Raw genomic sequence first — 16,146 nt, 5'->3', positions numbered from 1 at the left:
CATGAAATTATATCCACATTAGCATTAAAATCATACATTATAACGCTTATAACATATTAAAAATGCATGATCATGCTTAATCTATGATGGGATTTATCTAAATGACATCCATAAAGCATTTAAATAGCAAAATGAACGAGTAATTTGGCCCTTAGGATAAAATAAAGCAGTAAATTACAATTAGGGGTGAGCATGTTAGACCGAAAAACTGACACGACCGACCCAAACCGGCCGAAATAGAGTCGGATGGTCGAAAATCTAAATAAATCAATTGGGGTCAGTTTTCGATTTTTCAAACCGAAGGTATAAACGGTTGGAGTGCGCAAGGGCCCAACCCGACCGAATTATTTAAAAAATAATAATATAAAATGTTATTAGGGTTGTCTTTGACTCTTTCTAGTTTCTTCTTTCTTCCGCACCCACAGGCCGCCACCACACACCCCATCCGCTCCGCACGACTTCATTCTTCTAGCCAGACTTCGTTCCAACTTCTTCTTTCTTCTTTTCTTCGTTGTCTTGTCCTCGATCTTCTTTTCTTCGTTCCATTTCTAACTGCAGACTTTGTTCTTCCAGTCACTCCGCATGAATGCCAACCGATCTTCTTTTCTTTGTTAACCAGCCATTCTACCAATCTTCTTTTCTTCGTTACGCCAGCCACTCTGCATGAACATCGTCGTTCCGCTCCGCACGCACGTGATCCAGTGGTAGACTTCCAGTCCAACTTTCTTCTTTCTTTTGCAAGTCCCTATATTTATAGCTTGATATCTTCCATTCCAGCCGTTTTAATGTATTGTAGATTGTAGACTCCATTCGTTTCAATGGAAACTAGTTTGATTTATGGATGTGTGGGTAGTGATTGATTGATTGTAATGTATTGTAGATTGTGCACAGTGGCCAAAAAATGGAAATTAGTTTGAAAACAAAAATGAAAATTAGTTTTTTAAAACAATTGTCCAAGCCATTCTTAGTGTGAATGAACTTAACAATCTTGCTGAGCTTATGTAAAGCTGAAATACCTTGAGTTTTTGTGAATTGTGTGATACTGAAGTTTGATATATTGTGGTTCAGCTACATGGATTCAACGGATATAGAGTTTGATGGAACTACAACTGATGCTTCAAAAAATAAACAAGATGTAGAAGAAACGGATGCCAATACAAATATCGTTGATGTTGATTCAACAAATGAGATATCACATGTTCTAAATCCATCAAAAAGAAGGAAGGCAGTGAAAAAATCCATGGTTTGAGATCATTTTGAGAGGCTAAAAGGTTAAAGGCCCTCATGCTCAATGTAAGTACTATGGAGTTGTCTTTGCATGTCATTCCAAACGTAATGATACTGGGATTATGAAGAATCATTTGAAAAATTGTAAAAAATACCCTTACCAGAAAAAAAGAGATCCAACCTAAATGACATTAGCTTTCAAAACTAAAGCCAAAGACAATATTAGGGATAATACGTCACAACTTGTATGTGAGTCATATAGTTTAGATAGTTGTCGGGAAGCGTTGGTTGAAATGGTAATTGTTGACGAATTGTCATTCAAGTTTGTGGAGGGTAAAGGATTTTAGAAATTTATCAATAGATTAACATGTGCAAGTCAACCTAGATTTGTTGTTCTGTCTCGGTTTACTGTGGCTAGAGATGTGCTTAAGTTGTATGTTAATGAGAAAAATCATTTGAAAGACATATTTGTGAACAAGAGGTATGGAGTTTCTCTCACTACGGATTGTTGGACATCGGGACAAAATATAAATTATATGGTACTAATTGCCCATTTCATAGATTCTGATTGGAGATTACATAAAAGAATACTTAGTTTTTGTCCAATTGAGAATCATAAAGGTGATACTATTGGTAAAATCATTGAAAAGAATTTGAAGGATTGGGCCATTGAAAGGGTAATGATTTTGACTGTTGATAATGCAAGTTTGAATGACACTGTCATTGCTTATCTTCTAAAAAGATTCAATAAGGGATTATTGTTTGATGGAGAATTTTTGCATGTTCGAGTTGTGCTCATATATTAAATCTCATAGTATGTGATGCTTTTAAGGAACATAATGATTTCATTGAAAGGATTTGATATGCTGTACAATTTATAAGATCTTCTCCTGCATGTTTTTTGAAATTTAAAAAGTGCATTGAAATTGAAAAAATTTCTTGTAAGAGATGTTCTCACTAGATGGAACTCTACATATTTGATACTTGAGGCATCTGTGAAGTTTGAAATGCTTTTGATAGATTAGAAGATGAAGATGCTTCTTATAAACATGATTTGTCACCAAATAAGGAAGATTGGACAAATTTTAAGATGTTGATTAGGTTTTAAAGATCTTTTATGATGTGACATTGAAAATTTCAGGGTCTTTGTACACCACTTCGAATATGGTTTTTCATCAGAATACAGTGGTTCAAAATTATATACATTTAAATGTTGGTAGTGCAAATGCAATGCTAGTTGGAATGTTCGATGGCATGAAGGCCAAATTTGAGAAGTATTGGGGAGCAATGAAAAAAAATAATCTATTGTTGTATGTTGCTATTGTGCTAGATCCTCGAAAAAAGCCAAGGTTTGTATATTTTTGCCTTAAAGAAATTTTTTTGGGCTAGAGGTTGCCAAATCTATGGGAAATGTAGTGGAACAATGTTGTAGACGTCTCTTTCATGAGTACAATATTACTCATACTCAGAGTGGGAATGGGAGTAATACTACTAATACACCAATTGTCTCAGCCTCGGAGACCATGATTGATTGTGATCCAACTGAAAAGGTGGGTGAAGACTTTGTCTATGATACAATTGATCTTGATTTTGAAGGCGATGAGACCACACCTTTTGAACAAGGATCAAAGATTGATATTTATTTGTCAAAAGCGAATGTTAAGAATGAAGGTGATTTTGGCATACTTCAATGGTGGAAGAGGAACAGTCATCGATTTGAGGTTCTTAGTCGTATGGCTAGAGATATTTTGGCAATTCTAGTATCTATTATAGCATCTGAGTCAGTTTTTAGTACAGGTGGACGTGTTGTTGATTTATCACGTTGTTCATTGGCTCCAAAAACAGTGGAGACTCTCATTTGTACTCAAAATTGGCTAAATTCTGGTCCAATAGATCTTAAAGTTCAGCATGACATGGAAGAAGCTTCATTATTTGAAGAAGGTATTTATTATCATTTGTATTTTGTAGTTGTAACTTGTTAGATTAAAATCTTAAAGAGGTTGTCTTTCTTTTCTTAATCTTAATTATATAGGATTTAGAGTGATTATGGACACTGAAAAAGACATTCAAGACCTTCCAGATTTTGCAAAGTCGTCAGTTATCGATTAAGCATTTATCATTTGATTTTATTGTAATTTGGTTGTATTTGACAATTGACTTTATGTTTTATTGTAATTGGGTTATACTTGACAATTGACTTTATGTTGCAATTTATAATTTGATTGTACGTGACTATGTGACATGTGACATTTCTATTTGTGACGTACACTCTCGACTCTCATATTAGTTTTGTTTTCAATTATATATGTAATATGTATTAGAGGTTCTTTAAGCAATTAAGCGAAGCGAACAGTAACATAATCCCAAAAAATGGACATGTTAATTGTTAAATATTAAGAATTATCAAATCAAATCATATCAATATCTTATTTTTAATACCTCTAGGCTAGCTCTATTCCATAACTATTAAAATAATAAAATGTGAAATAGTATTTTGAATTCTGGCTCACAATCACAAATTAAGAGAGAAATCTAAACATGATTGATAAGGAATTTAATAAATAGTTGATTTTTTATTTGTATTAAAAAATTGCTATTTATAACGATAATGATTTATAACTAAATATAACTTCTACCTAATAGCAATTTTTCTTAGATTTTTAATAAATAAATATAATTTCTTTTAAAGGAAGAAAAAAAAACAAAAAAAAAGTTTTTAAATATAAAATAATAAAAATAATAAAAAAACCATAACTCGACCAAAACCGACCGACCGACTGACCAACAGTTCAGCCAACGGTCAGGACCGGTTTGGACATATTCCAAATCGATTTTGGTCGGTTCGGGGCCAGTCTGGTCGAAAAACCGACTCCGACCAGCCGATGATCACCCCTAATTACAATAATGATGCTAATTTTATTCTAAAACCGCTTCTACCAATCCAGAACCAGACCAGACCAACTCGAACCAATCCGAACCACTCCAAATCAGACCCCAAAACCACGAACCGAGTCAACCCAGTGTAAAATCGGACAAACCACTTTGAACCAGCCTGGACTGCAGCTGTACTGCGCTCAATGTAACCCTAGCATCACATGTGTCGTTGTTGGTGTTAACAATCAACAAGTGGAAGCGATTTGAATCTTAAGCACTCTAATTCCATTAATTTTAGAAATTAAGCATGCAAGGTCAGAAAATTGAGATAGGGTTTCAAGTGTTTACTTTTAAATCAACAACTTCTTGCTCGAATTTCCTCTTCAATAGCTTATAAACCACCATATGATCTTCCCTACTATTTTCTAGGACCTTAGATTGAATTCCAAAATGAGGTTGAATTTAGAGAGAAATTGGAGAATTTGAGTTTTGTGTCAAAGCAATTCACAATTGCATGATCATTTTTAGCCCAGAAAGAATTTGATTTTGATCAAATTCAGCATGCAAATAACTTGCATCATGGCTTGACACCAAATCAATTACTTGTGAGTGGAATTGTGAGTGTAAGAATAAGTGGAAGAAGTGGGATTTTCCCACTCACTTCCAATTTTCATTTCAATTGAATTTAATTAAAAAAAATCAATTTAATTTGAAATATAATTTCAAATTTAAAATGAATAATAATAATAATATATTAATTCAATAATTAATAAACTTAATTAATTTAACTAAAAATTAATTATATAATTAATTTTAACTAAAATTAATTTTTTGTAATTAAATAAATTAAATTAATTTAATATCAAATATTAAATTAATAAAACACCTATTCCAAACATGAATTCATATTCATGTATTTAATATTTAAATCATATTTAAATATTTTTCAATTCTCCACTTTCATTTAATTCGATAATTAAATGTTTAATTATATTACATATAATTAATAATTCCCTTAATTCGATTTTGAAACGAATTTGAACGTTTCAAATTCTTTCATCACGTTATTCTAAAGGAACAACTTATCTGCTAACCCTAAAACGGGTAGGAGTGAATTCCATCTTGCAAGACTATGTCCCTAGTTATCTACCTGATCTTACCTAAAATAAGAGGCCTATTGAATGACGTTGTTGAGCCACTCCCATCCATGCAAATTAAAGGATAGTCTTGAATAAACAGGAGTTCATAGTTAGTTCAGGATTGAGATCAAGTTATCTTAGGTCATCATATTGAAATAATCAGTTTTAACAGTAAACAATCGTTATAAAGAAAAGTGACCATTTTGTGGTCCGGTCTTATGCAAACATCTTTTGCATAGGATGCCCCCACTCGCATGTCTCTATATGAACGATTTCGGGATCACATCGTTTGTATCTAATATAAAACATCACATCCATAGTGTCCCCAGGATAAGGTACCCAACCCTATTCTTATACGTATAGACCGTTTGGTTATATACTCAAACATGATTCTTTTTTATGTCTCCACATAAGATTCAAGTATTCATACTATAGCCAGGGGTTCATTAGTTTATTGAATTTAGGTTTTACAAGTGTAATTTTACATATTCAATAACAACTTTATTGAATAAATTCAATAACATCTTTATTGTAAATAGAATATGTTTAATTTTACAAACCGTGAGTTTTAGGACATACAACCCAATAGTCGTAGCATTGCAACGTCATGGGCAGTATTGCAACGCTGCAACACCAAAATGCAACTATGAGTAGTTTCTTCGATTGTTATTTGTTTTGGCCAAATATTGGTCTCGATCTTCATCGACTACGACCCTAATTCTAGACATGGATTTATAGAAAACTTCGAATTACATGATTAAATGCCCCAAAATGTAAAGGCCTTTACAATTTTGATCGAAAAAAAAAAACATGAAATTCTATGGTCATAAAAACTACCATAAATATTCATTCGCAAAAATTACATTCACAATGCAATTAATCCCACAAAAAATCTAGTGCAAATTTCAGAAACCTAAATTAATTCTATGAGATGGCTCTGATACCAACTATAGGGAAGAAAGTCCTAAAGCAGTGGAAGAAAACATAGGACCATTTATTGTAATTAATTTAGGTATTTTGAAATACCCATACACTAGGAAATTCAAATAAGCATTTACAGAGGCCAAAATGAAAGATACAACCTATTGTAAAATTAATCTTAGGTTAAGAGCATTCTTTAAAATTACAGAGAAAAATGGAAAGAACTTACTTTTGTAGAAACCTCAAACAAAAATTGTCAAAATTCCTTAAGATTTCATGAACACCACCAAAAGAGTTACCTCCTTATCCTCTGAGAAATATTAAGGTAAAATGGGTTTATGGGAACAAAATGAATATAGGAAGAAGGTGGAGAATTTTGAGAGAGTTATGAATGCAAAACAATACTATAGGTTGAAAACATAAATCCTACAAAATCTGCGTTTTGTAGGTTTTTCAACCAAAATGAGGGAGAGAGTGAGTAAACGTGGGATAGCCCACGTTTTTTATAACTCCCCTGCGTGGGAGTTATCTGATTTAATTAATTTAATAAAATAATTAAATAAACTAAATCTAATTTATTACCATTTCATTTAAATCATATTAAATGAAACATTTCTCACATAACCTATAGTTTTAATTCAATTAAATAATTACCAAACTAAATATCAAATATATAATTTAGCATACATTTAAATCATATTCAATTGTATTTAGTTTTAATGTGTATCAAATACACATTAATTTTAATTTATAGTTTTAATATGAATCTAATTCATATTAAATTAATATATGAACTCTTTCAAATATTTAATTCTCCATACATTAATTTTGAATCATATCCAAAGTTAATTTTTATATTATAAAGTTTAATTAAAATATAAACTTTATATTATAATGTATCATTATACATCATATTATTTCTCTAAGTGCATTTGAACATTTCAAACTCTATTCAAGACATAGTTACCTCAATTCCCTTTACGAGCTAGGAAGAGGATCTCATGGACCTACAGATCACAAGCCTCAACGATATAAGATTAATTTGGCTAAACTCATTAACCACATTAATCAATATTAGTTAACTGTGGGTACACTCCATTAAATACTAACAATAGCACTATTCTCACTGGAGATATATTTATGTGTCTACGAATATAGACCAATAACAGAAAGTTAGTCCTTCATGAGTGTCTGTAATACCAGATGGGTCAAATTGCCGTTTTACCCCTAGGTTACTTATGTATCCTTAAGTATCAATGCGCTTCCAATGAACAATCTGTTTATGGTCCAACCATTAAACAGAAATTCCTCTTGGGCCAGTGAGAGGGTAGAGCTCTTTGTTCAAGTTCTGGAGACACCACTTAAGTGAACACTTATTTATTTACCCTAAAGTCGAAAAGGAGTAAAATCCATCTTGTATTATTGTGTTCCCAACTTTTCACTCCGTCTTGTCCAACAAATAGTAGGCTTATTGAGTCGATGAACTGACCACTCTCATCCATATAAAGCAAAAGAAAATCCTTCGTGAAAATGAGTTCATAATATACTCAAGATTAAGACTAAGTTGCCTAAGTCATCCTATTGAAATAGAAACCTAACTAGTCAATGGTGTTACATCTAGTAGTTACTATTTCGTGGTCCAATCTTATACAAATTCATTGCATAGAATATTCCCACTCGCACGTCGCCTACACGAATACGTTGGATCATTTCGTTTATATCAAATACAAAGTGAGTCGTATCCATAGTGTCAGCAGGATAAGATACTCAGCATTATCCCTATACTATAGACCCTTTAGGTTATATCTTGAGCATTGATCCTTGTATGTCTCCACATACCGTTCAAGACTCATAAAACAACTTAGGGTGTTAGTTGATTGGATTTAAGATTATTAAGACAAAAAAAAATACAACACAATCAATAATATTTATTGAAAAAAACATGATAATTCTTTATTGATGACAATCAATTATTTACATTTACTATCTACGAGTCTTAGGGCATAAAACCCAATAAGTTCTACCTCCAAATTTCTTCCTTTGTTATCTACTTTTCACCAAAACCAAGTCAAATTTTAAGAACTAAAAAAAGTAGCTTTCAAAAAGTTGTTTTTGTTTTTAAAATTTGGCTTAGAATTCAACCATTGTACTTAATAAAGATATAAATCCTTGTAAGAAACGTGGATGAAACAAGTTTAATTTTCAAAACCAAATGGATCTAAGATGTATATTACAAACTTTAAATAAATACAAACATCATAACAATTTTAAAAGAAAAATATTTAAAATTCATAATTTTATTAATCCAAAGTAGTCAAATTTTAGACGGATGTATATATAGTAGGGTTGGCAAAAATCCCCACCGGAAATCCCTAGTTTAACCAGGAATGGGGTCAAATCGAGTCCGGGACAGGGAGGGTATCCCGCCCCCGTCCCCAATTAAATTTTTTATTTTTTTAATATATATATATATTATATATATATATATATATATATATATATATATATATATATATATTAACGAGGATGGGTCCCCACGGGGACCTGTTTTCCTGGCAAGGATGGGGGAAAATACCCCCGCATGGGACGAGGATGGGGAGTCTCCCCACCCCGCCCTAATCCCATTGCCAACCCTAAACCTGAGACCCAATCCAACCCAAGAACAAAACGTTCAACCCAACTCACCTCTTATAGTTTAAATTAAGTAATCTAGGTTATCGGATTTTTTTAACACCCCTGTGTTCATGTTCACAACGTTGGATTGTTTTTTTTTATTATTATAAAAATAAGGATTGATTTTTAAATTCAGTAAATAATAATATTTTTCTTTAAAAGAATAGTAATATTTTATTTCAACAAATGAAATCCTAGGGCAAATAACAAATGTTAAAAAAAATTCGAATTCATCCTCTCCATCTGCTGTTTTGGAACTAAAAATAAAAAATGGTAAAAAATAAAATAAAAAATTGTAATCTAATTTCTTCAAAATAATAATTATAATAATAATAATTTTGATTTTATATCCCAAATTAATATTAACTTGCTCATCCTTGCGATGCCCTGTTTCGCCGCGAAGTTGAAGAATCGACGGAGCGGCCAAATACTGGTTATTATTTCATCTTCGAAGTGGCGGAAAAGAGCGGCTGTTGGAGGAATTTGGTAGTCGCTAGTTCGTCAATTTCCTCTCTGTTTTTCCTGCATTATAATGATATGTTATTCATTTTCAATTACTACTATAGAATTGGAAGAAAGCAAATCAGATTCCATGAACTGAATTATCTAAATAAGTTTCAGAAAGGTAGTGCTAATTCTGCTTTTGTTCTGAATGGAGTTATCTATAAATGCTTAGGCCATTTTTGTTTACACCTTTTAGCATGTAGTGAACACTGCGCATTTTTCTCGTCTTCTTCTCGGAGAGATTCGAGTTTCGGTCGTAGTTTAAGAACTTACTGCACTGATACTTATGGGAGAAATAATAGGTTTGATGCTGCAAATGACGAATTTCAGAAAACTGATTTGGAGGATTCCGGAGATTCGAGTTTCTTTGGAAATCCTAATGAGGAACATGAAAAGGATCGGCACTTAAAGTTCGGTGATGATATAGTGGCCGAAGAGTCTAATGACGAGGAAGAGGAAGATGGGGATCTTGGTGATGCCGCGGATCTTTTGGGGTTTAATTTGTCTATTAGAAATCACGGACAAGGAAATGATTTCAAAAGAGTTGAAATTGGTGAAGATATATTTAGATATCCCTTAGTGAGAGATACTTGTAAATTGATAAAGCTAAGTTCCTCTTGGAGTCGGAAGTTTGAAGGCGAATTGAGGTATTTAGTAAGAAGCCTAAACCCGCAGCAGGTTTGTGCTGTTTTGCTCTCTCAGGAAGACGAACGAATTGCTTTGCAGTTCTTCTATTGGGCAGATAGATTGTGGCGGTATAGACACGATTCATCTGTGTACTTAGTTATGCTTGAGATACTAAGTAAGACCAAATTATGTCAAGGTGCTAAACGGGTTCTCCGACTTATGACACGTAGAGGAATTCAGCTTTGGCCTGAAGCTTTTGGCTTTGTAATGGTGTCATATAGTCGGGCAGGAAGATTAAGGGATGCAATGAAGGTCTTGACCTTGATGCAGAGGGCAGGTGTTGAACCTAATTTGTCAATTTGTAACACTGCAATCCATATTTTGGTCGTGGGAAATGAGTTAAAAAAGGCATTGAAGTTTGCAGAACGTATGGTACTTATTGGCATTGCCCCCAATGTTGTGACTTATAACTGTTTGATCAAGGGCTATTGTAATGTGCATCAGGTTGGCCAAGCCATGGAACTGATTGATCAAATGCCATCTAAGGGATGTTTCCCAGATAAAGTTAGTTATTATACTGTCATGGGATTCCTCTGTAGAGACAAGAGGGTGAATGAAATTAGGGAATTGATGAAGAAAATGCAGATGGACAGTAACTTATTACCAGATCATGTTACTTACAATTCTCTAATCCAGATGCTTTCAAAGTATGGCCACGGAGATGAGGCTCTAGAGATTCTTAGAGAAGCAGAAGAATTGCGATTTAAGGTTGACAAGGTTGAGTATAGTGCAATAGTTCATGCATACTGCAAGGAAGGAAAGATTAAGAAGGCAAAAGAGCTTGTTGGTGAGATGTTCTCCAAGGGCTGTGATCCAGATGTTGTAACATACACCTCTGTCCTTGATGGGTTTTGTCGTATAGGGAAACTTGATCAAGCAAAAAAGATGATGCAACAGATGTATAAGCATCACTGCAAACCTAATGCTGTAACGTATACAACATTGCTAAATGGTCTTTGCCGCAATGGAAAATCATTAGAAGCTAGAAATATGATGAATATGAGTGAGGAAGAGTGGTGGACACCTAATGCCATTACTTATAGTGTTGTAGTTCATGGGTTACGCCGGGAAGGGAAACTGAACGAAGCTTGTGATGTAGTGAGGGAGATGATTGGAAAAGGTTTCTTTCCTAATCCAGTTGAAATTAACTTATTGATACAATCTCTTTGCCGGGATGGGAAACCATACGAAGCTAATCAGTTACTGAAGGAGTGCATGAACAAGGGTTGTGCTGTTAATGTAGTCAATTTCACCACTGTCATTCATGGATTTTGTCAGAAAGATGATTTGGAAGCTGCACTGTCATTGTTCGATGACATGTACCTTTGTAACAAGCACCCTGATTCCGTGACATACACAACAGTAATTGATGCACTGGGCAAGACTGGCCGTATGGAAGAAGCCACTGAACTTACAATGAAGATGCTTAGGCAAGGGTTGGTTCCTTCTCCAGTTACATTCAGGTCTGTCATCCACCAGTATTGTCGAAAGGGTAGGGTAGAAGATTTGTTGAAAATATTGAAGAAGATGCTTTTGAAAAGCAGATTTCAAACAGCATATAATTTAGTTATTGAGAAACTATGTAAATTTGGATACCTTGAGGAGGCCAGTAGCCTTTTGGGTGAGGTTTTGAGGACGGCTTCAAGAACTGATGCTAAAACTTGTCATGTACTTATGGAGAGTTATTTACGTGTTGGAATTCCTATGTCAGCATATAAAGTTGCTTGCCGAATGTTCAATAGAAATCTAATTCCTGATTTAAAGTTATGTGAGAAGGTCAGCAAGAGGCTTATGATAGAAGGAAAATTGGAGGAGGCCGATAGGCTTGTATTTCGGTTTGTTGAGCGTGGTTGTGTCTCGGCTCAAGAACAAAAACACTTGCAGGACTAATATTTCTAACAAATTATCATGGTTGACTTCATATGAACACAATCTTTCTATGCTGTGAGTTGCATAAATCTGCTTCCAGGTTTCAGATTCTTATCATTTGCTTCGTTGTGGGTTCTTTCTGATATTCTGTTTTGCATTGTGTTGTCACAGTTGAATATTCAGAATTGTTGGATGCATCATGTATTTCTCTTGTAATCTTGATTGATGATCCCAGCTGTTATAATCACCGTGGTTGGCCCCAGAGACTAGTTGCACACACACATATTCTTTAGTTATGCAAATCTAGTTATTCCCTGGAACATTAATATCCTATGGGATTTTACCGGGCTCTAATTACTTCAGAGCTAGGCAGTAGTCCTATGGAATTTATTAAGAGTTGATCCGATTCAGTTTATCCTAATCCATGTATGATTAGATGGCAAATGAAGAAACAAAGAACGGAAAGAAGATACCAGCTGCTTTAAGGATTTCAATCTCAAGTCAGGTTAATAGCTGTCATGCCTTATATTTCTTTTTCCTTATGCCACTGGGGTCGAGTTTTAGGAACTCAAAGGGTGGGATTCTGTTCTTTTCCAAAATTTAAGATACACAAGCCAATGACATAAGTTTCCATCCCTCCTCAAGGTCTCTATGTCCTAAAATAGAATAGATGTCTATGTAGATGAGAATTGCATGTACAACATCCACTTACATAAAGTTGGTAGGATGATATATAATACGGGCTATACTCAGTCCTGATATTTCCTTGTTATAAGCTGCTCATGATAGGGTTTGGCTCGGAACGTACTCAGGGTAAAATTATTTATTTCTTTTGTTTTATGATAAACTTTGCCACAAATTTTGCAGTTTGAATCTCGTGCTGTTTCTCCTTTGTTGCTTCTGCTACAGGCTGGAAAGAAGATCTTTTGCTGTTCCATTTTTGTTGGCCCTTTTCTGGGTCCCTGTGACCCACTGCCCACATCTCCCCTCCCCTCAATGAAGTGGTTGGTCCAATAGGATCAATTTTGTCTTTTGATACAATTGCTTTTGGCAATTCAAATCTAAAAAGGGAAAAAAAAATCATTAATATAGATTAAACCTTAACTGCTTGCTGTTGCGACATTGACTGCTATAAGTAAGGGTTTATATAGATTAAACATTAACTGCTGTGGGACTTCTTTTTCAATGACGTGTTTCTAGCTCTAAATGCTTGGTTGGGTACTATAATACGCATGTGAAAAATCCCTAATGTTGTTTGGGGGCTATGGGATCATTGGTTATGGGTAAGGAGCTTTGCCTTTCTAATGTAATCAGACAGTATGACCACTGGGGCCGCAATTTTGGTTCATAGCAGGGCAGCCGGGTGCCTCACAAATATTTAAAGGTGTGGAGCTGGAGGACAAAATTGTAAAGAAGTGATCGAATATAACTTTGAAGATACTTTCTGTCTCTCCCTCTAATTCCAAATTTAATGGCATAAGCCCTTTAGTTTTCGCTAAACTGGATTATAACAAAAAATGCTAGAGTTCATGCATCATGGGCATCTTGCTTGAAACAGGAAGATCCACTAATAGTTTCTTTTGCAGATGAGAAATTCAAAATGATTTTAGTTCATAAGAGCATATAGAAATATTAGTTATTAGTTGTTACCCCTTCTGCCCTTGTCTCCCATGTCAGTGTTATACCTCTGTGCAAACAAAATTCATTATCATAGTCACAAAATTCTCTCTATCAGGTTCATGTGTACATGGTAATTGAACATGAATTTTTTAGTACATCCAGTCTGGTCAGTTTCTTCTTCAGCAATTAAGTTTTAGTTTCTAATTCTATAAGGTGAATTTTCATTTTGCTGGTCGGTATGCCATGGAGGCTTAATATGGTTGTGAGACTACAAAAGAAATGTGAGCATATGACTCTTTCCTGATGTTTCATTTTCTGTTCACCCAAGGATCATATCAGGCATCTATTGAGTGGACATAACTTTAAGGAAAGGCTAAGATCATTTGAGTTAATGCGATTAAAGTAATGTCTTGGATTCTTTGCTTGAAGAGAAACTATCAAAATTTACATTGACAGGGAAGAACATGGGAGGTTATGTCCTAAACCAAATGCATATGATTTGATAATTTACTCTTCTCAATGTTACAATATTATTCCTAGTAATTAATTTCTATGGGAGCATTTTTTTTAGAACTCCTAATGAGGAACTGTAGTTTTTGCATTTAGCCTTTCAACATACCAATAAAAAGCATCTCCTTTTCATTTGAAAAGAGAAAGAAGAAAGGAAAAGAGAGAGAGTTGCTCTTAGGAAGAAGAGCACAAACTGTAGCACTAATTACTTGTCCTGATTTGTGTTGTGGAATTTAGCTTTGTACTTGTATACCTTTTGATTGGTCTTCATAGAAGTCGATTACAGTTTGATCTTAGACTACATCACCTCATCATCATTTTCTAAAGAAAAGATTGTTATTTGTTTATTTATTTTCATTGTGCTGAGAGTCTACTCTTGAAAGGCATATGATACTGTAAGTAGGCTTATTTTTCTTTATATCAAGTATAACAGAAAATAGTGCCCTGCTTTCCTGGTGATTCCATTCTCCAACAAACAAGACAAATTTCATACTCCAAAAAGCATATGGAGCAGCATGAATCATCAAAGGCAACGGTATGGATGTCATTATTGCTTATACTATACAATGTATCTGAAACACCCTTTGCAATCATACAAGCCAACTCTTTACAATCCTGAAACTTCTTCCGAGTGTATTGCAATTTTTTTTTTTTGGGGCAGATTCTCATTCTCATGAAATGAATGTATCCTTTCACTTCCTTTGGTTTGGATGCCTTTGAATATAAAATTAACACAGTTGTCTTTAAACTGAATTGAGATCAACAGAATTTTCTTTTATTGATTTTCTTGAATGTCGTATCAATATTGCAGAGGATAGGTTGAAGTCTGGAGTGATTTCTTTGGCAGAGGTTCCAAAGTCCATGTTCCTCTTGTGGAGGAGAAATTGTAAGTTTATGAATAATGAATGATAGATAGTCTATAATTACTAGGTTTGGAATGTCTATTAGTTAAGGCACATCTGAAAATGTCTTTATTGACTGTGTTTGGTTATTTCTGTTACATGTTTGATTCCTTTTTGAAAAGGCTGAGACTTATGACAAATGTTTGCCAAATGGGTAGGCCAGAAGTCTTAATTGTTTTTTCCTCAAGGGGCTCCTTTTTAATGTATTATTTCTTCCCCCTTCTAATTTTCTTGTATTATGAGTAATTCAAGTGCTGCAACAACTGGACTGGAAGGACAAGTTCCTGGCATTCAAGGTATCAAAATCAAAGTCAAATCCAATGTCAAAAAGAAATATATACAAATCAAGTCAAGTCCAACTGTCAAAAATAAAAGTCAAATCCAAATTCAATTAAGGGTTGTTTTTTTCCTTCTTTTTTTTTTTTTTTTCTCCAATCAAAGTCAAATCAAATCATTCTCCTCAGTCCTAGTAATTCCTAACCAATCAGGGAGCTTGAATGTACAATTTTTTTTAACCTCTGTGTGTGTATATATAAACATTCCCCTCCTTTTTCCTCTTTTTTTAATTCCTTTTCTGGTTTTATTCATATAAAAAGCAAGACATGTTTCAATGTTATATGCTTGATTTGGCTTATGTCATCTTATATTTCTCCCACATGCTCTTGGTAAGAGACTGAAAACTTGGCCATTTTTACACCCCAAAAGCTGACTATGGAAAAAAGAAGAAAGATTTTGTTCAAAGCAATTGATTCTATTTGTACCCTTCAAATTAAAAATTGAGTTGAATGAGGGCCATTCAAACAGCCCATAAAGATATCGTTATCTTTGGCTACATGATTACCATTTGAATTTAGTAAGTATTTTATTAACACATTGTTCCCTATTCACACTGCATTTCTAGACCCATCACAGAGATCAAAACCCTGTTTGGTTGCTAGTTGGATTAAAGGTATGCTTAGTTTATTACAATATCTCAATGTTTTATTAACCATGTGCTTTCTCTTTTCTTGTTTGCAACACACAGCCACACACTCATATATCTATGTCACAACATCAACTTTTTCAACAGCAAAACCTTTTCTCAGGCTGTGAAAATGAGAGCCACAAAATCCAAAGTTCAGGCCTTTTCTAAAATCCATATGGCACTTGTATAATAATATCTAGATGCTTTTTAGAAATAATGTTAAAAAACTTTCCTCCATTTTCTAAATATAGAGAAT

At 33.9% G+C, this 16,146-nt stretch overlaps 1 protein-coding gene across 2 annotated transcripts; it reads left to right on the top strand.

Annotated features, from left to right (window-relative positions):
• The first annotated feature begins 9,209 nt into the window (after nucleotides 1-9,209).
• Nucleotides 9,210-15,492, top strand: LOC120073255 (pentatricopeptide repeat-containing protein At1g09900). 2 transcript variants are annotated; one of them, XM_039025989.1, is made up of 2 exons: nucleotides 9,210-11,969; nucleotides 12,066-15,492. In XM_039025989.1, exon 1 carries the CDS (start codon nucleotides 9,372-9,374, stop codon nucleotides 11,913-11,915), a length of 2,544 nt encoding a protein of 847 aa, XP_038881917.1. In that variant the 5' UTR covers nucleotides 9,210-9,371; the 3' UTR covers nucleotides 11,916-11,969; nucleotides 12,066-15,492. The 2 variants fall into 2 exon arrangements, with proteins under 2 accessions (XP_038881917.1, XP_038881915.1); XM_039025987.1 differs by having other exon boundaries at nucleotides 9,210-14,559; nucleotides 14,836-15,492.
• Nucleotides 15,493-16,146: the final 654 nt, after the last annotated feature.

Source organism: Benincasa hispida, chromosome 3, assembly GCF_009727055.1.
Source record: "Benincasa hispida cultivar B227 chromosome 3, ASM972705v1, whole genome shotgun sequence".
NCBI lineage: Eukaryota > Viridiplantae > Streptophyta > Magnoliopsida > Cucurbitales > Cucurbitaceae > Benincasa > Benincasa hispida.
This window is presented reverse-complemented; position numbering and strand designations above follow the sequence as displayed.